At 40.6% G+C, this 26,939-nt stretch overlaps 1 protein-coding gene and 1 long non-coding RNA gene across 9 annotated transcripts in view; both read left to right on the top strand.

Annotated features, from left to right (window-relative positions):
- The window catches only part of LOC310826340, a 264,239-nt gene that overhangs the window by 160,127 nt on the left and 77,173 nt on the right, over positions 1–26,939 (top strand). The window lies entirely within an intron of this gene.
- Positions 1–26,939, top strand: part of USP6NL (USP6 N-terminal like) — a 135,548-nt gene that overhangs the window by 31,436 nt on the left and 77,173 nt on the right. Inside the window, exon 1 of one of the 8 annotated variants that reach the window (XM_083700154.1) lies at positions 22,149–22,569. The exons of the other annotated variants lie outside the window; for them this stretch is intronic. Coding sequence (XP_083556280.1) covers positions 22,509–22,569 — 61 coding nt within the window. The 5' untranslated portion in view covers positions 22,149–22,508. Of the gene's footprint in view, positions 1–22,148; positions 22,570–26,939 lie in introns of those variants that run through there. 8 annotated transcript variants of the gene reach the window in all.

Raw genomic sequence — 26,939 nt, 5'->3', positions numbered from 1 at the left:
TGATTTTGTACAGTAGATAACATATGAATGTTGTCTTGATGCTTTGACAGTTTGCCCCCCCATATCCCCCCCCCCCGCTCTCGCTACTTCTTGTTCATAAGAATCAGCTTCATTCTTTTCTTAAGCTGTGTTTAATGGAGTTGTGTTTGTGTCATACAAACTGTGTGTGTGTGTATTAAAAAATTACTACCAGACCAACCACCGCCACCACTTTCATGATGGATCTGCATCTGAGGAAAGTTCATTTGCAAGAGAATGGCCTCTTCAGGATAATCTCCATTTAGGCATCTCCCTCTAAAATGGAAAAAGCGACTCTCTCCTCCCCCCACTGTGCCCCCAACGGATATGATTTTCAAGTATCCTCTTGGGTATCTTGAAGGAACAGGCTCCTAGCTACCATATTACAATATTTCAAGAAGGGGCCTGGTTCCAAAGTTCTACATAGTTTAATTTATGTGAATTCTGACACCTCTTCTCTCTCAGTTTTCAGAAGTCTTTTTCAGGGGCCTTCTCAGTGTACCCTTTTGGTTTGTGTTATAGTTGAGTGGATCGTTACTTTTTAGCTGTGTCCAGACTCCCTAGTCTTCTCCCTAGGAAGACTCATCTGGCCTCTAATTTCAAGTGGTAGTTTTCTATCCTTTTCCCCCCTGTTGAACCTTTGAGAGAACAGGGCTCTTTTGTTCCCCTGCTTCGTCTACTCCTCTTTTTGTTGTGGTCACTGCAATTTTGTCTATTGGTAATGCTATTTGCTGTCATGATTTTATGACACAGACGTACCTTGGAAGTTGAATGAAATCTGTTCTGGAAGTCTGTTTGACTTCCAAAATGTTTAAGGTGCAGCTTTCGATTGGCTGCAGGAGTGTCCCGCAGCCAATCGGAAGCTGCGCCAGATGTTAGGCTTCCGAAAATCATTTGAAAAACGGAACAATCATTTGTGGTTTTTGATCGTTTGGTAGCCAAAACGTTCAAGTTCGCAGGCGTTCAGCTTTCAAGGTTCCACTGTATTTTGCATTTTAAAAACACCTTATCCGTTGCCTCAACAAACATTCATTTGATGGGAAAAGTGTATGTAAGTATTCCATTTTTTTAAAAAAATCTAATTATATATTGAAACCCTATGAAAAAGTGAAACAGTCCTTTCCTTGTCCAGTATCTCTGAAAGGACTCGTTGACTTTCAAAAATAAAGCTGCCAATATATGAAGTAATGCCATTGTTTGAGCATAGATTGAGACCACATTCGGAATGCTGTGTCCATTTCTGGTCACTGTACCTCAAGAGGAATATTCCAAAGCTGGAAAAGGTGCAGAAAACAGGAACAGATATGATCAGGGATATGGAGCAACTCTTCTAACATGACAGATTAGAACATTTGGGGCTGCTTAGAAAAATGGTGAGGGGCTATTTGTAAAAAAAAAGGCACATGTTAGGGACAAATGAGAGAGAGAGGTCTTTCCTCTCTTACAATTCTTGAACCCAGGGCCATCCAATAAAACTGAACTTTGGAAGATTCAGAGCAGAAAAAAGGAAGTACTTAGCACAGATTATAATTAAATTACGGCATTCACTTCTTCAAGACATGGGGACGGCCACAAACTTGGATGGCTTTAAAAGATGGTGAGACAAATTCATGAAGACCAGGCTGTCAATGGTTACCAATTATGATAGCTGTATACCACCTCCAGAATTAGGGGCAGAGTGCCTATGGATACCACTTGATGTGAAACAGTGGGGGATGGCTATTACTCCTGTGTTCTGCTTGTGTGCTTTTAATATGCAGTTGTGTTGGCCACTGTGGGAAATTGGATCCTGGACTATATAATAAAGCCTGTGTCCCTGGCCACTAAGCTTGTTTGTTTGCTTTAACATAGCAAATATTCTTCCAGAGTCACACAATTAAACAATGTTCTAAGTTTGTCTCCTGACAGGGCTTTGCTGGTAGAATAGATTGGCGTATTGTGTGGGCAGAGCAATATTTGATTATGATATTTAGACAGCTACTTAAACAACTTGGTCATTTGAGAATTAAAATGAATGTCTTAATTTATTGAGGGAGTTGTTTCTTAATTAATCTGTTCTTATTTTAGGTGAGAACCATGGCTGATGTTTAACATTTTTTTTACTGTGAATACCAGATCTCTTGCAGCCGATATAAATTGCTGTGTTACTAAGCAGTCTGTTTCCTTTTTCCTTTTAAAAAAAGGGCAGTAAATTTATCTGGGTCGCCCAAGCCAGGTAATTTACTGTCCTTAAAAAAGAAAAAGAAAAGACTGCTTAAACATATCTCCTGATTTCTTATGAGACACCAAACCTTAATATACCAGCATGTGACTCCTTCTCTTGGCTCGTAACCGAGGAAGGGCCATAGCTTAGTGTTGGAATACATGTGTTGAATGACACAGGACAGGTTACTGCAATCTTAAGTTAAAATAATGTCTTGTCAGACTTTGCAGTATTAGACTAGATGTGGTAATGGTCCAACTTTTTGTGAGTATGTTTATAGCTTGTTGATGCTATATCAACTGTTAAAGCAGCGAATGTCAATTAGGAGACAGTCAGAACACTATAGGTTGGATCAACCATAGCACATTGGACAGAATGGTGTATTCGGAAAAAGGAACCAAGGGTTTATATCGCTTTGGATGCATTAAGGCATTGAATGACTTAAGGCCAGTTACTAACTCAGGATTTGTACACCGTCTGTGAACTGGAGATGCTAATCCACTTTACTGAGATAGCGATTGGGTTTGTGGAATGAAGATTTCAATGCACTTGTATAACAAGTAATAAAGAAACTATAGGCAACTCGCAATATATATTTAAGCGCTAGCTGACTTTTTCTGTAGTACTGTAACGTAAAGAGGTGGTCACCTTGACAAGTTGTCAGTAGTCCGCAGCAAAGTATATTGGTGTGCATTCCTGTGTATTCATGACTATGTCTCTGTTCATAGCCTTTCATATGTGGTCTGAAATGTTAAAGAAGACTAAGAAAGGAAGGGAGATACGGAATAGTTGATATGCTCTTCAGGGGCACACTTCGTGACTGTTTAGAAGCTCAGGTATTTCATAACACAGCTGTAAGGCTGCTAAGACATTTAAACCTCAGCACATCTCAGCACTCAGTAAAGAATTCCACAGGTTAGCAAATTCATTTCCTAGCATGATTCAAAATGCTCCTTTCCTTTCCTTTCCTTTCCTTTCCTTTGAAAAGCCCCCCAGCAAATTTCCGTCAGAGGCAACTATCAAGACAAACAATATAATCAGGAAGAGCAACAAAACGAAAATAGCAAAGCATGGTGGATAACACAAACATGTAAGAGAGAAAGGGCTTTTTAAAACCCTAAATCTAGGGTATTTGAAGTACATGCTTCCAGATAAGCTTGTCATTGGAGTTGTCTTAAGGGTGCCCTTGGCATCTCAAGTGAGATAAAGCCTTCACTGTAGTGGCCCCTCAGATTTGAAACTTTCCTTCCTGATCTGTTTGCCTGGTTCCAAGATTATTGGTTTTTGACAGCAGCTGGGATGGTCTCTTCTAAGGGTTCTAATAGGTAATGTGATTGTGGATCTACTGTTGGTATATGCTGCTGCCTTTCTTTGTGGCTCCTGTTGTGTATTGGCAGCTGCCCTGGGAATTTAAAAAGTGGATTCAGAACTAAAAAGGGAAATGTAGACAGAACAGAAATGGTGTTCTTATTCATTCATTCATTCATTCATTCATTCATTCATTCATTCATTCATTCATTTTCATTTCATTCATTTATACGCTGTCTTTCTTCCCAGTTGGGATTCAAGGTGGGCTACAGCATTATAAACAACAATAATAAAATACAGAATAATAAAAACAAACTAGTAAAAAGAATAATAAAACACATTGCAACATATTTACAACCAACAGTTAAGATACAATTAAGTTCTGCTGTACTACAGCTGTTATTTCTGGCTGGGGGGCAACATTACTGTGAATACACTTGAAAATGAGATGTTTTAATGGTATTTGGCTCTGAAGGAACTTGGTGTTCTATTTTGCTGATAATCTACGTGACTAGCAGGCTGGTGATACTCTCTGTGGGCCTTAGGATTTCTTCACTGAACTCTGTGTTGATGGATGGATATATTCAGAATCTATTTAATCTCTTTGGTTTGCCTTAAAAAAAGAAAGCTAGTCCTTGAATGTATGAACCTTCTGGTTTGGGTTGTTTGTGTGTGCTCTTTGTGCTGGGATTTTGAAGGAGCAAAGTGGAAAAGGAGCAGTTTATTTTCATCTCCCCACAAGTAGTCACTTGTTTCTCCCTACCCTGGTCTTTACTATCAAGGCTAGCTTGTGAGGCCTGCATGTTTTCCTCAGACAGTTTTCTCGAAGTGTATGTCCGTGCTTTGCTATTTATTTTCCAGTACTGAGAGCAGCTCTGTTGCATTTCAGGGTGGACGTGGTCAGCCACACCAATTTTGTTTGTATGCCCGAGCCATTGGGTCAGGGTCCTCAGATAAGTACACTGACACATCCTAGAGTTGGGAAAGAGCTGGGTTGTGTTGGGAATAGTGCTTTTCTTTTCAAGCCTGAGTCAGTGTAATAATGTGAGATGGAAGCAACAAAGAAACAGAGTCATTTAGTGCTCTACTGAAAGTGAGTAGCCCCTGGCCTAAATCTGGTATACAGGGTCAAGCTGCAATGCAGGCTTGGCTCTGAAATGTGGTGAAAAATATATATAATGAAATGAGTTCATGAATGGTTCTACTATTTATTAAACCATTCCTATCTTGTTTCTCTGCTCCTCCCTGCTCAGTCTTCACTAGATCTAACATTTCCAGAGATGTTTACTGATTAAATAATTTTTTGCCAAATAAAATTTTATATTTTCGGAACTTTAATATGGGTGCCTTTTTGAGAGAGAAGCGTGTGAGAATTTGCAATTCAATAAAACAAACACTGGCTCATTATTAAAAGGAAAGGTCATTTTTAATATCTTTTCACTCCCCTTATCAAATTGCACAGCAGAATCAAAGTAACTTTGAAATTTGATGTGTGCTCCATCAATGAATCGGATTTAATATGTCAACCACAAACCCTTGCCAGACACTTTAAGGACATATTGTGTGATGGTCTTGAAAAGTGCATAGGTAGGGCCATGTAATAATTTCTCTAGTTGCTCTGAACAAAATATCTCCTCCACAGCTTGAAAATGTGTGATGTTAATTTGTAAGCACCCTATAGCTTAGGTCTATATGTATTACAGTGCATTTGTGAATAGAGTGCTTTGATAGTAATATTCCAATGGTTGGATGACTAGAAACATTCCATGCTCTCTAAAAGGAAGAGCAACCTTGTGATGGGTTTCCCTTGGCAAGGATGAAATAACCTAATCCATTTATGCTTCATCTGCTTTATTGACCTCTCTGTTCCACCTTCTTGACACATAGTGGCACAATAAAGGAGCTCACCAGCAAGTGCTTTTGCATTTATTGAATTTGCAAAGCTGCTATTAAAGTTTTGGAAATGCATGGATGGAGCTTGCAGATTTTCTGTCCTCATGGAATTGGTTTTGGAAGCGGTCTTACTTTCAGTTACTCCAATTATTCAGCCCTAGAGCAAATATATTGCTCTGAGTAATCAATATTATTAGAGAGTCAGAAACGTAGCATGTTCATGTTGACTCTAAACATCGTGGACAGTGATGGCTTAAGTGTTGGTGCAACGTTGCCTAGATGCTTTCCGTACACTTTGGACTAAAGTAATGCTAGGAGGACTATGGACTTTTACCATGGAAGCAAGCAGCGGGGAATTTGGGAGCTTGTATGTGCACCATTGGATTGTCTAGTTCTAGGTGAATATTGCCAGTTGTTGCTACTGCTTTCAGTGCAGCACTGTGTGTTAACAATCCTAAAGGGGCAGTGAGGAACTGACCAAGAAATGAGGTGAAGGGCTGAACTTTACACGTTGACTTGAACTAACATGTTATTTGATTGCGGGTTTCGTTGCCTTAGCAAGAGGAGTTTGGATATTGCAAGGAGTTTGGATATTGCAATTTCAAAAATAAATTTAGAGATAATTGTACTTAAGTTACGCTGCCTGACAAGAAAATATATTTGGCATTTAAAGTCCAGTTCTGTCTTCATTTAACGCCATCTAGCAGCAAGTAGAAGCGTTACCCACACATCAAGCTTATGTGGGTGAGGGATGACAACACTTGTCTTCATGTGTGTATATGAGCAGGATTCAACTGCAAGTGAACAAATGCATCCTTCTCTCTCTTTCCCTCCACCCATTGTGGTGGTTGTGTTTAAATTTTATCTTGCAGACAGTTGATTGTAAAAGTGAGAGATGAAGGGAGGTTGTCAGCACAGCTCTCTTGGTCAGGCAGTTGATTTCTCCCGAGCAGAGAGAGCAACTCATTTAATTTGTTTGCTAGACAAGACTGTCATTGTTGTTGTACGGATGGGTAGCATAGGCTGTAAATTTTGCTGATATAAAACCCCAAGGAACTGAGTTGGCTGGGCCCACAGTTTTTGAGGAAGTCACAGAAGTCAAGAGGGCAAATCTAGTGTACATAATACTCAGATATTAAACATGGTGCCCAGTTTAGAAGATAGAGGGCAGAGATTGTTCTTCTAATGTGAGGAATCCACAGCATCAGGTGTTGATCATCCAATGAACAGATCTTGTGTTTTCCTCTAAGCTCTTTAAATTCTGCCTTAAATCTTTAATTGGGGACAGTGTTTTCCTCAGTCCATAGGTCCATAGTTGTTGCTGGAAAGGGAAGAGAAAAAAATCATATAGGAGAGAAGGTGGAGAGGGCACGTATAAGGCAGTTTCCTATGTTCCACCCAGCCTGCAGCTTGGCCATTCATGGGTTAGCCTGTTATATTTGCAGCCTGAAAACCCATGTTTCTGCTGATCTTTGGATAGAAACCAGAAGGAAAACCTATCTTAAATATATTTTTTCATAATCAGAGGGATCAAGATGCTGGTACATCCATGTTGTGATGGAGCCTACATGAATGGTAGAGTCTCTGCTTCTAGGTCATTTCCTGCAGTCATATTTAATCAAAGCTAATCACATGGGTTCAGTATTAAGCTGATCTTCATGCATAAACATTCCTGTTCTGCTAGCGGAAGAGACTTCCAACTGCTGAATAGAACACATACACGCCAGCAAATTTTGGGGGGCATGCAGGAGGAGTGGAAGAAGGGGACTCCCATTGCCTGGGCAGCGTTCCACTCATGGAGCATTGGATGTAACCTCAGGGTTTCCAAACCCTATTTTGCTGAAGTAATATGGGAGAGCGAAAGTGTCCATAGAGGAGAATCATCCTCAAGAGGCTACATTGCTTAACGCTTCATGCACAGCAGTTATCTCATGGAAATAATCCCCCTACACTTTTTCTCAGCCATGTTTACCTCTGTTTTTGGAACCTGGCAGAGAAAGAAACTACTACAAACTTGTTGAGGAAACACATGCAGAGAATCCCATTTCCCACTTACTGCTTTCCCCCTTCATATCTGGGAAAGCCTGTCTCTCTGCCTTGTTATATAACATGTAGCTCCAAGAGTCTTGTTTATAGATTCTCTTTTCTGAGCAGCAAACTGACAGATTCTAGACAGCACAACAGGTGTTAACATCTGTAGGATACTTTGGACATAACAACTGACAGTCAAGCACACTTCTCCAGGGCATTTTTACTGTTGGGAGAGTTGAGCTTTGTCGGGTATTCTTGGCACAGAAGGAAAAACTTTTTTAAAGCTTGCCTCAGCTGTGTACTTGTGGTTGTGTTTTTTTTAATGGAAGCATGGGTGATTTTTGTGCATTTGGCGAATATGTGTTGTCATGTACAGTTAATTTTGCAATACTGACTTCTTTTAATAGACAGATACAACCCCCTTGAAGCATTTATTGCCTTTACAAACAAATATGCCATGTTAAAAAAAGAATTTAAAGTTTTGAAGAGGTGACCTATTTTTTAAATAGTTTATTTTTCTTATAACTCGTCGAGCACTGTTAAACACCCATGAGTATGGGATTTACTATGTTTAAATATGAATGTTAGCCTCAAGCTTTGGCCATTAAACCTGCAAGCTTCCTCATTAAATTTACAGGTTGTACTAGCGTGTCCAACATGTTGACAGTGTTTATGATATGTGCTTTGTAAGACACAGCTATTTATATACATTTGCCTCACATTGGGCCAGGCTTGTGCCTTCTTGGCTTTAATTTAAGAGTTATTCAAAGTGAAATACAAAATGTGCCACGACCCCAGATTACACCATGATTTGTAGCTGTTCGTTGGAGCTCATTGTTCCAAGACACATGCTTCTTAAAGACAACTGTGTGGTCCATATTTTTTTACCTAGAATACTGAAAAGCCTAGCTTCTTTGTAGGAGAAATAGGTTTCTAGCCATCAAGGTTGTACATTTGTTTGAAAATACAAAAGCAATGAATAAGAAAGAGCCAAATTTTCAGTATGGCTTTTGATTCTTATATTCCTAAGTTCATGTATCAAAAGGGTGCAAATACTGAAGTATGTTCTTTAGGCACAAGAATAGCAAATCCTAGGTTTAAAAAAAGGGGGGCTGTCTGGCCTAGCTTTAGAGAATATTTTTTTGGGTGGGGTGGTGGGAGCTCCTGCTCCTGCTTCTCTTTACCATGTTACTTCAGGAGTTAAAGATGCAACTGCATTTTGCCTGCGGGGGGGGGGGGGGGGAGGAAATTCAACCAACTTTGGGTTGGTTTTGGTATCAGAGCCCAAAATGGTGCTGTCCAGGCCCTTCTTCTTCCCCCTTCTGGGCTTTCTGTGTTTTTAGACTGTATACACACATTGCAGTTTTTATGCTGCAAGATACCCCGAGAATGCTCTGTTTATGGTGCAGTCTGGAAATGCTGTAAACAAATTCTGCTGCATGGCTAAAATAGTTCCCTGCGTCCCTTTCTAGCAGGAAAGGAAGACGGAAAATGTTATGGCTTCCCTGCTGCCCAGATGAGCCACGCAGCAGCCAAACAACCCCCAACCTTTCCTGCACCTTTGGGGAGGAGACTGGAATGGCCTTGCAACTCTCAAGAACGTCCCCACTGACCTCCTTGCTCTTCATGCTCACCAGCGAGTTGATTCTCATGTTCTTAAGCTGCAACACGCCTGTTGTGACAGGCCAAAATGTGGCCCCAAAGCATAAAGAACCAGCTAGTAGGCCACTACAGGAGTCTTCACAAAGGAGCTGGTGACGCAGAGAGCCTCTTTCAGAATGGCTCTCTATTGCACAGCATTGTGGGATTGCACCCAATGTTAGACAGCCCATTGAAATTAATGGGCATGACTCACTTGGGTCCTGTAATTTAATGGGTCTACTCTGAGTACAACTAACTTATATATCATCCATGGTTTGGAGGTGAGGGATTGCGTCAAAAATATGCATAATACTGCTTGTATTTCCTCTATAACAGCTTCCTATTGGACAGCATATTCAAAAGGGCTGTATGTTTCTGTGGAGCAAAACATGTGGTGGACTTCAGGAGACAGAAGAGCAATGTCCAGCCACTTCTGATTGATGGGGTCTGTGTGGAGAGGGTAACAACGTTCAGATTTTTGGGTATTGAATTACAAGAGGATCTGTCCTGGAGTGTAAACACAAGGGGGCTTGTGAAGAAGGCGCAGCAGAGACTGTACTTTTTAAGAATGCTAAGGAAAAACCATCTTCCGCAGAAACTGCTGCTTGCCTTCTATCACTGTGCCATTGAGAGCGTGCTCACTTATGGCTTATGTGTGTGGTACGGAAGCTGCACTACCCAGGACAGGATGGTGTTGTGCAGAGTTGTTAAGGCAGCAGAGAGCATTGTTGGCTGCCCACTCTCCACCTTAGAGCAGATTTATGCCACAAGGTGCCATAGGAAGGCACTGGACATAGTAAAAGATCCATCGCATCCTGGTCACTGTCTCTTCGAGCTCCTGCCGTCGGGACGGAGATACAGGACGATGATGACAAGAACGAGCCGTCTCAAGAACAGCTTCTTCTCCAGAGCGATCTCGGCCCTGAATGGGAAACCTGGACTTTGAAGTCATCTAATCTTCCTTGCTGTATTATATTATATTGTTTTAATTAGTGTTTTTATAGTTGTTTTGATTTTAAGTGGAGTGCCCTATCTGGGTGGATGGAGCAGCCAAGTAATTTCGTTGTCCCTGAGAGGGGGCAATGACAATAAAGATATTATTATTATTATTATTATTATTATTATTATTATTATTATTATTATTATTATTATAATAAAAGAGGAGCCTGTTGGATCAGGTCAGTGGCCAGTCTAGCCCAACATCCTGCCATTACAGTGACCAGCCAGTTGTTTATGGGAAGTCTGCAATAGGGACGCAAGAGCACTCCTCCTTCCTTTTAAAACTGTCCAGGTTGGTGGCAATCCTTGCCTCCAGGGTTTGACTATGCACTGTCTCTGCTGCGTAAAGAAGAGTCTTCAAAGTATTACCTGTTTGTTCATTTTGACATGCATCATGAATATGAAAATTATATGTGGGTTTTCTTAATGGGTAAAATATGTAGCTTAGCATTCTGGAAAATTTCTGACGTGGTGCTATCGGCTTGTTTTGATTCTGCAAAAACGTATTTCCATCTGACTTGTAGGTGGCCTGTTGCTCCAGTTCCTGGAAATGGTAAGTGCCCAGTTTGCTAGACAGTGGTCCTTACTGTTTGACTGTTCAGTCTGCAACAGAAATAAAACTTGGAATTCAGAGTGGAAGATGTTTTCCTCTTCAACTACAGAAGGTCCATTCTGCAGACTTGAGAGGAACAAAGGTCCCTTTTCATAAGTTGAGTGTGTCACCGCCCTGCCTTTCTCAGAAATCCAACAAACCAGGGCTAGGTTTACATTAGCCAGAAAAGGGCAGTATTGCAAGGAATGTCTGCTCATCTATCTCTGTACTAATTAATTAAATGGTACATAGCAATATGAAAAAGAAGCAAGCTTGTGCATTTATTCATTCATTCAGTATCCCAAATGTTGAGAAGCTAGCCATCCCTTCACAGAAGTAAATTCTGCTTTGGAATATTCCTGCACAATCTCATGGCAATACAGTGGTACCTCGGGTTACAAAGGCTTCAGGTTACAGACTCTGCTAACCCGGAAGTAGTACCTCGGGTTAAGACCTTTACTTCAGGATGAGAATAGAAATCGCGCGGTGGCGGCGCAGCGGCAGGCCCCATTAGCTAAAGTGGTACCTCAGGTTAAGAACAGTTTCAGGTTAAGAATGGATCTCCGGAACGAATTAAGCTCTTAACCAGAGGTACCACTGTATGTGCAGCCCAGGGTACTTTTCCTGCTGCCATTCATCTTTGTTGGAGGCAGTGGCTTTTTACATAGGCAACTCTGCACTGCAAGTGCAGTTTTCTGATGTTAAGAACAATTCTGAGTATTAAAGGGGAAACACATGATACAGTCCTCTCAGGGAGCTTTCCTCCTTGTGCTGGATGGCCTGCATTTGGACTTGACAATCAATGTGTGGAAAGTATATAATACAAAGTAAGAGTATAATCTTGACAATGGCACCAAAGTCAAAAATAAAATTCAAGCTTTCTTATGTATGGAAGGACAGAGGATAGCCATCTTCAATTAATGGCAACACTTGATTTTTTATTACCTGACTACTCTTCCCTGAATTTTTTAATGACTTGTTATAATGGCCATTGGTTAAGAACAGACCTTTCCCCTAGAATGTTTTGAAGATTTAAGTTTGGGAAATGTGTGTGTTTTATATTAACATCCTATTATCTTCTTGCTCTTCATTATATTTCATGACTTCTGTTAGTTCAATTCTCTGAAAACAGATTTTCTAACTAAAAGAGTAATAAGTTCAACAGAAGTTTCAAAAGAATTTGCTCTTATTGGAAGAACATCCAGAAATTATCCCAGTAAGGGAAGGAATTAAGTTTATTGTTGTTGTCATCATCATCTCTCCTCCCATCCCTTGCAGTGATGTTTCACAATTCCTGATAGTTTCTTTTTCATGGTGCACTTCCCAGAAAGAGACAAACCTGTTGAAATGTGCTCCAGTCTTAGATCATGAGTATCGGCACACAAGCCTGCACTTGTTTTATTCATAATTTTATATTAGAATGCACAGCTTCAGGGCAAGTGCAAAGCATTGCGCTGTCCTGTATTTGAGACCTGCATTGCCGCATTTGAGACATATGTAGAAGAAGGTGAACCTGTCACAAAATGTTGTTGTGTGCCATGCTCCTGTTCAGGGATCCTTCTTTTTGGCATGCTTATCCAGACATGTATAAATAGACATGTGTTTTAATCTGTTTTTAGCTTAACTGTTGATTTTAATTAAATTCTAGTTTTTTAAAATACATGTTTTTAATTTTGATTTTTAAGTGTTTGCTTTGTATTCATTAGAAATGCTTAGCTGTTTTGTTTACAATCAAGTGGTATATACATTTTTGGTCAAATAAATAAATATAGTAAGACAGTCTTCCTCACAAGTAGACCGGGTGCTTCTTTCTAGTGTTCCTATTTTAACCTCTTCTGTTTTTAATAGTGCTCTGTGTTTGACTTTTGACAGTGTGCAGAGGATCTGGAACCTAGACAAAGCTTGAAGTTGACATGTACTGAGATACTGCTATGGATTTATAGTTTGGGATAAATTAGTTCTGTAGGTTTGTATCCCAAAGATTTTGTGCAGTGTTCCACTCATGACTCCCTCTTTCCTGCTGTTGCAGTGGCTACTACTCAAGCCACTTGGAGACCCTGTAAAACAGGAATGGGGAATGTGTGGCTAACAAATTTTTGCTGGGCTGCAACTCCCATCATTCGTGACAGTTGACCATGCTGACTGGGGCTGATGGAAGTTGGAGTCCAGCAACATCTGGTAGACAACAGGTTAGCAACCTTTGCAGCAGACCAGTGTGGGATGCAATTTGGAAAAGTGCCGCTGATGGAGGCAGGAGAATGAATGGGAACCGGCAGCTCCTCCCTTGCATAAATGGAAGTCTCAGGGCTCTGTTGGATTGAAGCCACTGTTGGTAGCTCCCACTTAAGCCTGTTGTCTGCTCCTATAGTGTAAAATTCTGTACCATTTGAAACATTTAAAATGCTTACTTGAAATATCTCAAGGCGCACTATATTACAATATTGAGAATGCTGCATGTAAAGTTGTTTTTCTTTAAAATGAACGTGTAATGAAAGGTTCGATCTCCCTTCCTCTCAAACGTATCTCCACATTTCATCTGAAATTGACTAAATTAAAATTCAATATTGATTTATTTATATACAGCGAGCCACTTTTTCATTTCTCAGAGAAATCTATTCTGCTTTATGATCCCTCTTAGGTATATTTAACATTCAAAGCCCTGAGGTCTCGTAAAGTTCTTGGTTCCTTGCCATCCCCCACCACTGCCAAATTTTCTCCGTGAACATGAGAAACTACCTTACACCAAATCAGAACGGTTGTCCATTTAGCCCAGCATTCTCTATTCTGACTGGCAGCAGATCTCCTGGATCTCAGGAAAAGAAAAGTCTTTGCCATCACCTCCTCTGTGATTATTTTTTTTTTTAAGAAACTGATGCTTGGGCTCTTTCCTTTGCCACTTTAGGAGAGCTAAAGTCCCACTTCTAAAGGATTCATAACTTGGGTTGCCACAATATTTGTGGGGTGGAGGAAGGAGCATTTTCCTAATGTGTAAGTCCTTGGGCAGAGCACTGTAAGGAAGCCTTTTAGAAAAACACTGCCAAGTTAGCAGAGAAACACAGAAACCTGATCCTTCTCCAAGATATGAATTGGGCATCTTTCAAACACTACAGCCGACTTGCAGGCCAAGATCATTGCTCTGGTATGCTATCTTGGCTTAGCTGAGTTTGCTTTCCAGATGGCTTGGTGTTGGCAGTTCCTTGTTTCCTTCTTGAGCAGCAAGCTTTTTTATCCCCTTCTTGAAGCATTTGTGGACGTCTTTGTTCAACCCCTTAGACCACACTCCTGTTTCCATTTGAACCTTGCTTTGATTAGGTGCTTCCCATATTCACAATTATACAGTACTACATTCCAAAGAAATGTAGTACATTCCGAAGAAATGAGCTAGAGGCAAGGCACAGCAGTGAGAAAACTATTCATATATGACAGCCTTTATCCACCTGTTGTCCTCCAGATGTTTTCAACTACTGTTCCCTTGATCCTCAGCCAGCACTGCTGTTGGTGAGTGCTGATATACAAGAATGAATAAAGTAAACATTGGACTGTGCTCTCATGTTAAGGAATGCTCAACTTTGTTGGATGTGGGCAGTAAAATGGAAACCGTAAAGGTTCAATCCTGAAAACTGAATCTACTTAGAGCCCATGGTTTTAACAAGGACATTTGTTGCGGCTTACTTACATATTATAAAAAGGTGCATGCTGTGGGCTTGTATTATTCTCTCCTTGCTTTCACAAATTCCCTTCTCCCTTTCCTAGTGTTAACGACAGTTCAATGTTTCATCTGAATCCTTGGCACTAACAGTGGTTTGCTTTTAATTTAGAGATTGAACTCAGGATTAAAAACTGGTTTGTCTCCACATCAAAGGCTAACTATAGTTTGTTGTAACCTTTACACTGGTTTAACACTGAACCATGGTTATCTCTTACCTGCTGAGAGGAAGAAGCCCATGAGCCAGTGATCACAAAACTCAAATTTGTGTCAAATTTAGTTGACTACTATATTGTGTAACTTTTTAGAATTGTTGAAAGGGAGGTGGTGAGAGAGGAGATACTGTACAACTGCTGCAAGAGAAAGGACTTTCTGGCCATTAAAACCACTTAAACCACCACATACCCTCTCACATTTTGAAGTTTTCTACAAAATCCTCAAAAATATTATTTCACTGTTCATCTTAGGAACTGAAAATCATAGGAACTCAACAACAAAACATTAGTGTAATGGTCAGCATTGTGACCAAAACCCACACCTTTTGATTTTGCTTATACGTATAAATGAAAATTTTTGACATTCTCAGCACGATCTTGGCTGTGCAAATTTTAAGTCCTTAACTACTGACTGTGTGCCGTCTTTATTACTTTCAATTAATTTTCAGGATATGCTGTACAGGTGACTCTGCAAGATGTCTTCAGGGTGCTGCATTTCTTTCAAAAGTATAGGAACTGCTTTTATATGGATAGCCATTAAGTAATAGTGCGGCACAGCTTAGGTCTAGTAAAATGTTCACAGCTCCATTGCTAACAAAATATTGCTAAGCAACTTGCAGGTGACAGCTCCTGGAATAGACATAAAATTGAATAGGTTGAATTTCCCCTGTTTATTTGTAATGGAAAATTATTGTTGCATGTAAGTATAGCAACCTTGGCACCAAATTCAGCAGGCATTGTGTGCTAAATGGGTGGCACTCTGAAAATGCAATGTGTACTGTTAATGTATCTCTGAGTAGTTCAGTCTGCTATAGCTGGGTCAACAACAAACATCAAGAAGGAGACAAGGACTTGGAGGCTTCCTCTTAACTCCTGCTTTCCTATTCCTTATCTCCTACCATGTTCAAATATATAAAAGGATGCCACATAGAGGAGGGAGAAAGGTTGTTTTCTGCTGCTCCAGAGAAGCGGACACGGAGCAATGGATCCAAACTACAAGAAAGAAGATTCCACCTAAACATTAGGAAGAACTTCCTGACAGTAAGAGCTGTTCGACAGTGGAATTTGCTGCCAAGGAGTGTGGTGGAGTCTCCTTCTTTGGAGGTCTTTAAGCAGAGGCTTGACAACCATATGTCAGGAGTGCTCTGATGGTGTTTCCTGCTTGGCAGGGGGTTGGACTCGATGGCCCTTGTGGTCTCTTCCAACTCTATGATTCTATGATTCTACCCTTAGTTGGTCATCCAAAGTGATAACATTGAACAAGTCTTCTAATTGTTCAGGCTAGTGAGCAGCTTGAACCCTGGAAAGCTCTGTAATGTAACAGCACCTGGAGGGCCACTGGTTAGGCATCTTTGCTTTATTAGGACACTGGTATATTGCCTGATTCCCTTTAGTCTATTGATACATGGAAACTTTCTTGGCTGTGGCGTCACTGTATGTTTTGCAGTTCCTCCTCAATCTTTGCCTAAAGTTGTGCTGTACAGGCAGAAGTCTTGCTAGCTACCCCTTGTGCCTCCTGTTTGTGACCCAAGTGTCTTGAGTTGATGTGGGTTTGTCCTTGCCATTTAAGGGTGAATCTCATATCCTCTTCTCCGTTTGAAAATTTGTCTTGCTGGAAGTGTCCACAATTCTCAGATAAAAAATGATCCCACCTTTATCCAAATTAGAGCCAAGTCAACTAGCACCATCTGAATAAAAACAAGCCATCTAAATGTTTTTCAAAACCCATAATGAGCTTTAAAATTCAGAACTCAAAATGGTGCCAATTGGTTGACTCCAAAGAGCCTCTAGCGTGAATAGAAGACACTTGTACAAAGGGAAGTTCTGCCTTGGTTTCCAATAGGAACCCCTTACTCCACATCCTTGCCAATCATGAAGGCCCCCTAACACTAAAAACTTGCTTCTTGATGGGCTGTAGCGTGATGTGTGGGGCGCATTGGATTTCAAAGCCCCCTTCTAGCAGAATTCCACTCATGATTATGAGAAGTGAAGACTCTTGGAAGATAGATCTTTCCTTCTAAACTTAATATAATGTAAATAGTGTCCTCTGAAGAAAGGGTTCCATGATGTTGCAGAGCTTGTGAGTCTCTCATGCAGAGAGAGAAACAATCACTAAGATGAATAGTTGCTGTTTATGTAGTACCTAAATACCTGTACAAAATTAAAAGCACAAGGCAGGCCTTGCCCCACAGATTGTGTGTGTTTTAAGGAGAGCAGTTTGGCTGGAATTTTATAGCAATTGATTGGAGCTTGTTTCCCAATGTGTAAAGCAAAATGAGGAAACGATACTCGGTTACTTCATAAAGAGCCATTCATTTATTTGTACGCTTGGCAGAAAAGAATGAACTTGTAATGTGGGTGAATTCAGACTACGCCCATTTGGGAGGAGAGGTGGGAGTGAAACAGAGTGAAGGATGACCTAATCTCCATTGTGGGATAAGCTGGTTAAGGGGTTGTCACACAAGCCGAACTGGTCCAGAGGCAGTGACGAATCCAGTATCACACCTAGGCCAAGTTTTTGTTTTTGTCCTTGTTACTGGAGTGTGCTCCAAGGGCTGTATCTGAATTTCTTTTTCCCTTTCTGCATTTTTATATACTATAGAACTGCTTTTGGCACATCAGACTCATCTGCCCTCTATTACAGCAACATCTTATAGAATTGTGGCACCTAGGTGATTTTGCTTTAGAGTTTCCATTCTGTCTCTGTGGTCCTTTACTTTTATCAATACACTCCTCATGTCGTAGACTAACATGGATACAAGCCAGGAGCTGCAAGGCATGTTTCTGTCTGGAAGCTTTCTAGGGTCTGGGATGCTTTGTTGAGAAAGGGTTTGGGTTTGGGTCTACTCTGCAATGAATCTTGGAGACCCTTTCCTTGCTAGGTATTACACAGGTGTTGAAGGCTCATCACAGCCAGTACCTGCCTTATTTCAAAGTGCGGGAGGAGGTTCTGTTGTGCAGGCGCCCCCATACAAAAGACCCTCTCTCAGGTTTGCTGCATACTGTGCTTAGATAACAGTGGCACCACCCAAAGAGTCTCCTTGGATGACCTTGGTAAATAAGCTGGTCAGTATTGGAGCAGCCATTCACTATGATAAAGGGCTTTATTTGTCAGCACAAGCAACTTAAATTTGGATGAGCTGCAAATTGGCAGCAGTCCGGTTCCTGCAGGAATAGTGAAATATGATTGCAGTAGGCTACCCCACTTAGCCTAGAAGCTGCATTCTGCACTAGTTGCAGCTTCCAAATCAGCTTCGATAAGGGCAGACCCACATGGAGCACATTACGGTAATGTAGCCCTGAGGTTACCAACACGTGGGTCACTCACTGTCCTGGAATTACAGTAGCTGTTATACCAGCCAAAGCTGGTGAAATGTCCTTGTGGGAGTGATACTGTGGGGAAATTAGGGAACTGACTGCTTCTTGATATGTATTGATCCCACATTGTTGTTGTTTAGTCGTTTAGTCATGTTCGACTCTTCGTGACCCCATGGACCAGAGCACGCCAGGCACTCCTGTCTTCCACTGCCTCCCGCAGTTTGGTCAAACTCATGCTGGTAGCTTCGAGAACACTGTCCAACCATCTTGTCCTCTGTCGTCCCCTTCTCCTTGTGCCCTCCATCTTTCCCAACATCAGGGTCTTTTCCAGGGAGTCTTCTCTTCTCATGAGGTGGCCAAAGTATTGGAGTCTCAGCTTCATGATCTGTCCTTCCAGTGAGCACTCAGGGCTGATTTCCTTCAGAATGGATAGGTTTGATCTTCTTGCAGTCCATGGGACTCTCAAGAGTCTCCTTCAGCACCATAATTCAAAAGCATCAATTCTTCGGCAATCGGCCTTCTTTATGGTCCAGCTCTCACTTCCATACATCACTACTGGGAAAACCATAGCTTTAACTATGCGGACCTTTGTCGGCAAGGTGATGTCTCTGCTTTTTAAGATGCTGTCTAGGTTTGTCATTGCTTTTCTCCCAAGAAGCAATTGCAGCATCCAAAGAGGGTTGCACAGGAAGTAACACACCTTGGTTCTGTTCCTTTCTGCTCAGACATCATGATAGTGTGCTGCCACTTGAACATGAAAGAACCATAAAGTTTGCATCTGTTTTCCTCTCCCACCCCACCGCCATGTATGCTTGGAGGCTATCTATTTATTTATTTTATTTCATAAAATTTATACACTGTTTGATTGTTAAAACCCTCAAAATGGTTTACAAAAAGGTAAAACCATAAATTTAAGGGGAAAATATACAAAGCATTAAAGCACCAAGAAGCTAAATTTTAAAATGGATTTAAATTCACACCACCTTTTCAAAGCATCTAAAAACAAAAATGTTTTTCAGCAATGACAACATTGTCAGTGACAATATGTACTGACTGCTTTGTTGACATTTTGCTATAACAGCATTATTAAATTGTCCTGCAGACACTGTGTATCTCTCTCGCACCAATCCAATATGCAGAATCTCCCAGGAAATCTTAGAGCTGTCAACTTGCTGCTCTAGTGAAATTTGATTCTGCATGGAAGTGAGTTTCTTCCCTGCAGGCAGATCTAAATCTCTCGCCTTTCCTTGTTTATATACACAGCTTCACCTTCCCTTCACCTACCCCACCCTGCCTGATTATCTTTGACATTCCTACAGTATCTTCACACACTTTTATATTTAGCATTGTTTTCAGTTGGGTTAAGTTGTGGACCCAGCATGTGACTCATAATAATAAATCATTGACGAAACAGCCTTACAAATAATAATAAAATGTATTGTCCTTCCCACTGCCTTCTCCATGCTAGAATACTGTTTGGTATTGTTTTATATTCTGCTGGAAGCTGCCCAGAGTGGCTGGGGAAATGCAGCCAGATGGGAGGGGGATAAATAATGAAATTATTGTTGTTGTTGTTACAAGTCTATATGACAGCTCTTGAAGCAGAGAGTTGTCAGGGAGTAATACAGCCTGGGTATCAATAGCCAGTTCTGGCTGAAGGTTGGAACTGCAGGAAGCCAGGAAGGAAACCACTGACTGACAACAGGTCAGTGTGGATCATATGATGCTACAGGATCCCTATAAAAGCTTTCCATAATAATAAGAGCTCTGCTGGATGACATCAAAGGTTCATCTAGTCCAGCATCCTAATCCCACAGTGGCCAAACAGTTGCTTATGGGGAGTCCAGGAGCAGAAGCTGAGCCCAGCAGAACTTGTCCTTCCCAGCAAATGGTATTCAGAGGCACACTTTATTCAATACTGCTGGTAGCGCACAGCCACCAGGGCTATTGATAATCTTACTTTCCATGAATTTGTGTAAACTCTGTTTAAAGACACCCAAGTTAGTGGCCGTCACTGCCTCTTGTGGGAGCAAACTCCATAGTTTAACTGTGTACTCTGTGTGGGAGTACTTTTTTGTCTGTCCTGAATCTTCCAACATCCATCTTCATTGAATGACCCTGATTTCTAGCACTGTGAGTGGTGGAGAAAAACCTCCAGCTTAGGTTTGCTCTCTCATCTGGCAAGGGCCTTTGAATATGTTCTTTCTGATGACTACCTGTGATCTCTTCCACCTTCAACATGAAAGAAGCCAGGAATAGCTGTTGGGTTAAGGAAGTAAGCAAAGTGATACTCTCTATTCAGAACGCCTAAAATGAGGCCTTCAGTTGTGTTGCTGGGGAAGCGAGGAAAAGGGTCGACTGGGGCTATCTGGGGTGATGAAGAAGCAGCAACAACAACTGTGTTGGAGAAATTGGAGGAGTACATGATCTTTGTGTGGAAAGTAGTTTTCTTATTCAGATCTAATTTCTTCCCCAAAGAAAATGTAGCCCATTTTTTTGGGCAAGAAACTACCATGCATATTCCAACAATTTTATTTCTTATCTTCTAAAATTAAACAGTAATTTTAATTTAAATTAATGAGCATTGATTGTGTAGTATAAAGAGTAATCATGTCATTGTTATGATTATGTCACTGGTATGATCTTTGCTGTGTCCTTAAGAGCCATGGAAAATAGCTAAAGAGGAAGATAGGTGGGTTTACAAAGTTCCCAGCTTGTTTATTATATAAATGTAGAGGGGGGAAGATGGAGAGAGGTGATCTCATAGATGTTTAAACGTGAACTTGGAAACAGGAAATAAGGAGACAAATATGCACTGGAGCCAAGTGAGTTCTTGTTTGATTTACAGTTAACCCATTTGTATGCTGGCAGGAATATGGGCTGGTCTGTGCTATCAGTTATAATAGCATAGGGAACTGAATTTTATATTCTGATATTGTTTTTGTATTCAAGTGGGCATTCAGTGATGGAAATAAATTGCCAGGAGTTAGCATCTCCCTCTCAAGATCAGGCTTTTCCTAAGCCACTTGTTCACTCTAGTTTGAATCAGATGAACAAGGGTGGAGTTATCTAGCTTGCAAATGTCCCAGGATAGTCAGCAAGGGGTTACAGTTGAAACATCTCAGGTGTTGTTGTTTTTTAAGCCAGCTTATTTTAGGTTAGAACTTGGGGAGCCTGTGGCCTGTGGTGTGGGACAATCCTGACCACTTTTAAAAATACACACACACACACACACACACACACCTGTTAGTCAGGTGATAGTACTCTGATGGGAGTGATCTTGGCAGATGGTTGGATGGTGGTGTGGGCTTTGATTCTGTGTTGGCTGCTCATTTCATTTCTCCTGCTGGGAACTGGTGTGGGCAACCAAAGCAGCTGGATTTAAACCATGCTCACCAGCTGATACTGTAATGAATAGAATAACCACCCTGATATAGTAATCTTTGTCTTGGTTATCATTGACATGCGACTTTTTTTTGCTCAGTATATCTGTGATAAACAGCAGACTTGCTGTTGTTGTTCTTGGCTGGTTTAGCGAGCTGTCCTTAATTGCTACCTTACTATAATTGACATTATACTTCAAAAATGGTCACTTGGTTGACCACCAGAGTTTGAATCCAGACACCCAGCCTATGTTTTATGGACCACTTACATAACCACCAAGGACAATGCTACTCTGTTTGGGAAGGCAAGTGAATTGCAGCTCCTACCACTGCTGCTGCATTATGTCAGCTCCTCCTGCTTTTGTTCATTGCTGAATGTCTGGACCATTTTTATTGTCTGCTCCTGTGTGTGTGGTTTTATATGTCTATAAAAACACAGTGGTTCTTTGCTTCATTTCTCAGTATTGGCACTGTGGTACTATAAGGAAGCCTCTTGGTGCATTGACTTGTAATTTAGGTTAACACCTAAGGAGGCTAGTGCTTTGCATGTTTGAAGAGAGAGAAATGATTGCAATCCATAGAAATGAAATCCAGGAGGGTATCGCTGTGGAGCAGTGCTCAGTATGGAATGTCTGGAGTCTTCCAGCTAAAACACAGCTAGAAAGCGGGGTTGTAATTTCATAGGTTCCTCTTTGCTAAGTTTGTTTCAAACAAACATCACTCTTTGAACAGGAACATTCTGATCTGTGTTGATGTTTAACAATTTCAACTAAAATACTCTGTAGCCAAGGAAAATGCCAGTTGGTATTCTCTGCTGCAAACACTGCTGTCCTTGATATGCTTCATCTGTCTTTGTGTGAAACAGTTTATTGACATCTTCTTGTTTCTTCTGGAGTGGAATGCTGGGAGTGTAGGCTGGAGTGGAGAATACTTGCATGTCTCCTGAAAGACACTTTGCTTTCAACAAACAGTACCATTGTTTCGAAAATCTGTAGCCTGTAAAGTTGACTGCATCGGGCTTGGTGTTCAAATGTGAAAAGATGAGAATTCAAACTGGCTGGCTTATCTGAAACCATCATTTGCAGCAAAGCAAAGGAATGTATTCTTCATCCTTCTTGCTTCGGATTTTCAAGCTGCATGAACAGAACTGGCCTTGCATTGTTACACTATGTGGTGATCTGAAAAGAAAGGATCTTGCTCAATGAGGACCAAAGCTGGAAGCAACACTCGCAACGGGAGAAGAAAAGCAAACTTTAAAAAGGGTAAACTATCATATCAGAATGCAAGCTATGGTTTGTTGCTGTTTGTATGTTGGAAGTTTGAGAAAATGGCACATGCAATTCAGTCCTTAAAAGACATCTGTTTCCAGGTCACTTTCTTTAAAAATAAACAGGACTTCATTCAAGTAAAAGTTGTTAGGATAGATCATAACATAGGCTCTGTTTCCCACTTTTAAGTGAGCATTCTGATATATTTTTTAAAATTGCACTCTTGCACTAGAAATTTAGAAAATGTAACTTTATTTAATTACCATTGACTTACAAAAATAAAACATGATTTTAAGTGCAATAGCCATTTTAATAATTTCTGGGGGTTTTAAGCATGTTGCTTGGTGATATCATGAACGTGCAGCTGTAATAATATATAGACTCATACATCTTTAAAACACTTAAAAATATTTTATCTAGATGAGATGTCTTCTGTGGCTGGGTTTAAGCAGCCAATGGGCCATTTTTGTTTTGTGCTGAGGAGACTTACTGAATTTTGATTTTAAGGTTGAAACTAAAGTAATGTTCATATACATTTGGTTGCTAACATGGATGGTTTTAGTGAGCAATAACACTGTAGAATAGTTAACTTTTGGTTGCACTGCAGGGCATGGACTTTTTGCTCATATTTCTTAGTGTTTCTGTATAAGTATTATTAAGCTATTGGTGGAGGAATGACAGAAGTAACTATAGAAGGAAAAGATCCTCTTCTATGACTATATATTATCTTACCTATATCCATTATTTCCTCCAGGTCAGGGCAGGCAGAAGGTAGAGCACATGTTGCTGTTGGATATCAAAACCATTTGCAGTAGATTGTAAAGGCGTCAATCAGTTTTGTTATGTTATTTCTCAGCTTCTGTGTTCCTTACTTGTTATATAGGGTTAATAATAATAAAAAAATTATTTATATCCCACCCTCCCCGGCCAAAGACGGGCTCAAAGTGGCTAACAACATGTAGAAATAGCACAGTGTACATAAAATCACACAGTCAATTAATTAAGATACATTCTAAAATTACTAACTGATTGCATTTGTCTGGGCCTTTGTGCAGCCCTTCTGGTCAGTTATGAATTCTTGTAGAATCACTGGTCTGTAGCAATTCAACTGCAGGTTTATCTCATGGGTTATAACAGGTAATTAGTCGAACCCCTTCCATCATTATTTTGCATCCTGCTGCAGTATCTAGCTTTTGCTTTTGCACTCTGTTCTTGTTGGTGGACCTTCAGTTCTAATAAAAAACAAAATCCTGAAAATCTGAAGGTGATTCATAGCTGCTCTAAGGAGCTGTCTCCCATTCAAACCCCAGCTTTAGCAAGGATTCTGCATTCTGTGCCTTTGGCAAATGTCCCGAGTTGTTATTGTAAGAACTTTTTCAAAGTGATGTTGCAGAAGACAAACATCTGTTTATAAGGGCCTGCAGTCTCTGTGGCTTAAGTGTATGAACTCTGCACAGTGGAATGTAGAAGCAAGAAGGAATTTGAATGATGTGATGGGAAATAAAAAATGATCTTCAATTTCCTGACTGCTAGGTAACCCCTGCAGTCCCAAATGAGTCACTGGAGGAAGATATCTACCCCCCCCCCCCGCAACTCTTCCTTTGGCCTGTGCACTAGAACAAGACACTGTTCACTACTAATTACTTCACTTCTCCCTCAGTAGTTGGAAGTGTCACAAAACGTTCATACTTAGGGAGATTTGACAATTATACTTGAGACCAGAGTGTACAAATCATCTGTTTCTCCTCTCTTAGCAAGCATTTTGTAATAGTTCAGCCGCTTAAATATCCTTGGGTAATTAAGAACAATGTCCTTTCCCCTTTTCTTGTATAAATATTGGTCAACAACTGGGTGCTTCTGGCTTCCTTGTTGCCTGGTGCCTGAGCTCTGTGTCCCTGCTCCAGGATCTTTGCAGAAGGAATTTTGCCCAGGCTATGGCAAGGCTTGATGTCTGCAGGCAGGGTTACCCAATTGCAGCCTTTTCTGTTCTATATTGGGGAGCTACTTTACATCATACAGCTCTACTACTGTCTGTGGTAGTTCCTAGTAAGAGTCTGGTGGAAGGGAAAGCAGTGAGCAAAACGGGGGGGGGGGGGGTACTGGAAGCCCTCTCCATATTGCTCTGCTGTGTTTGTACCTAGAAGGAATAGCAAACAGCATCTTTCTACTCCTTTTTTACCTTCTCTATTAAGCAGCAGTGAATAATTACAGAATACTTCCCAGTTTAACAGTCATGTCTGCAGAATCAAAGTGAAAGGAACTGTGACGACTCTTAATCTTTGCCCTTTTAGTAAGATTTGAAAAACTAAAATCTCCATACTTTTATACCAAGAACTAATTTTGTTAAATTGCAGCAGTGAGTTTAAATGATGGAACAAAGGTTGTCAGAATAATAGTTGAGACAGGCGAGGACAAACTTGAAGCATGGTGCTGATGTAACTATCCCATGGTTAGGAGATTTGGAATAATATGCCGTGTGTGCGCATGCACCTGTGTCTGAGAGAGAAAGAGATATCTATCATCTATCATCTATCTATCATCTATCTATATCTATCTATCTATCTATCTATCTATCTATCTATCTATCTATCTATCTATCATCTATCTATCTATCTCTATGTGGTTTTATACAGGTTTTGCTGTCTCCTTTGTTTAGAAAATAGCCCCATCTTCCAGTTAATGCCCAGACTGCTGCTTTCGGCTCCTAAATAAGCAAGGAGGTTAAATTTAAGCTCTTATTTTTTATTTTTTTAAAAACACAACACCCAATTAAGTACTCACTATGTTTCTCGTAACCAATTTAAAATAGACTGTGAGCTGCAAAGAGATCCTCTGGCTCGATTCATAACTGTCAGTCCAACCAAACCTGCCCAAATTTATGTTGGTTTTAGGAAAAGCTTTGGAGCTTTTCAGTAGCTCTCCATCCCAGAGGGCATGGCTTGTGTGGGTGGCTGTGAGATCACTCGCACAGTAGTTACAGGCAGCTGCCAAACTGCGGACTGTGGATCTCTTGTATGCTGTTTTCAGGATTACAGCTGTGCTGATCTTGGTAGAGCGTTTTTGAATTGGTCCAGTATCTCTTCTATATGACAGAAATAACAAATAACAAGAGGAAGGAGGTTTAAAAAAACATAATCCTCAACCTCTTTTCCACCTCCAAGACCTGTATTTTAACCTTGCATTCAGCATGGGACCCACTTCTCTTTAGTACTTTCACTTTATATTGGCCATGTTTCCCCTGCTGCTTCTTGAGTGACTTAGATGTGAGGGAGGATACGGCTCTTGTGCCTTTTAATAGTTGCATCCAAGAGGGAATTTGGACTGGTGCAACTTGTCACGTAGGAGTAAGAGAAGCTGCATCTGCTCAAATCTCCACTTTGGTGCATCTACGAAAAGTAAATAAAATCTGTGCTTGTATCTCTTTTCTTAAGCAGGAGCTGCAAACGGAAAACTATGGTGCCATAGTACTATAACCACCCTGACTCACCAGTCAGAAAACAGTGCTTTTGCAGAAACTTTTTATACTTGACTTCAAGGTCTAGATCTGGCACTTTGAAAACTGATTAATACCAAATTTGAAAACATGTAAATCATTTTCATATGTTAGAATGGAATTCTTCCCTCCTCCCGACTTCTCTTAATGCATACTTTAATTTCTGTCAATTTCTTGTTGCTTTTAATAAATCTCATGCGAGGCTGGATTAGCATAAAATTAAACTGCCAAAGTGGCTTGCAAGAAAGCTTATGTTGATGATTGCCAAAAGTAAGGAGGATTATTTCATGTCTCTGAGTGTGTGATTTTTGTGTGTGATAAATGTAGCAAGTTATCAAACGCTATGGGGCATGTCAGATTTTATTACTGTTCCACATGCCGTAGGGAAAAGAAAGCAGAATCTTGTTACAAATCTTTCACTTAAAACAACAATACACTGCATATTCTAAACATTTTTTACTCCAGATTTTTAAATTAGACTTGTAAAACATGAGTATTTTGGGTTTGCTTTGTTGTGATTCTGGTCAAGTCTTTTCCATAGTGTATGCCTTAGGGTGGGCTGATTTTAAATCATCCAGAAAAGTTACTCATTTAAGTAGTTTCCCAATGTGCAATTTGTGTGTACCGCAAACATGTATACGACTTAAGTTGTATCTCACCAAAGACTCCTGCATAGGCTTAGCAGTCATGGAATAAGAGGAGATGCCCTCTTGTGGATCAATGATGGGTTAAATCAGCGGTTTTCAACCAGTGTGGTGGCATCTTGGGGTGCCTTGAACGATGGTCAGGGGTGTTGCAGGCAACACTGGCCTCTGTCCTTCTCTCCCTCCTCGGATGCCCTCTTGTGTCTCTGCCCCCCAAAGGCTTGCAC

Source organism: Podarcis gaigeae, assembly GCF_964106915.1.
Source record: "Podarcis gaigeae genome assembly, chromosome: 10".
In the NCBI taxonomy this organism is placed as follows: domain Eukaryota; kingdom Metazoa; phylum Chordata; class Lepidosauria; order Squamata; family Lacertidae; genus Podarcis; species Podarcis gaigeae.
Note: the sequence above shows the minus strand (reverse complement) of the source record. Positions and strands in the feature narration are given on the sequence as shown.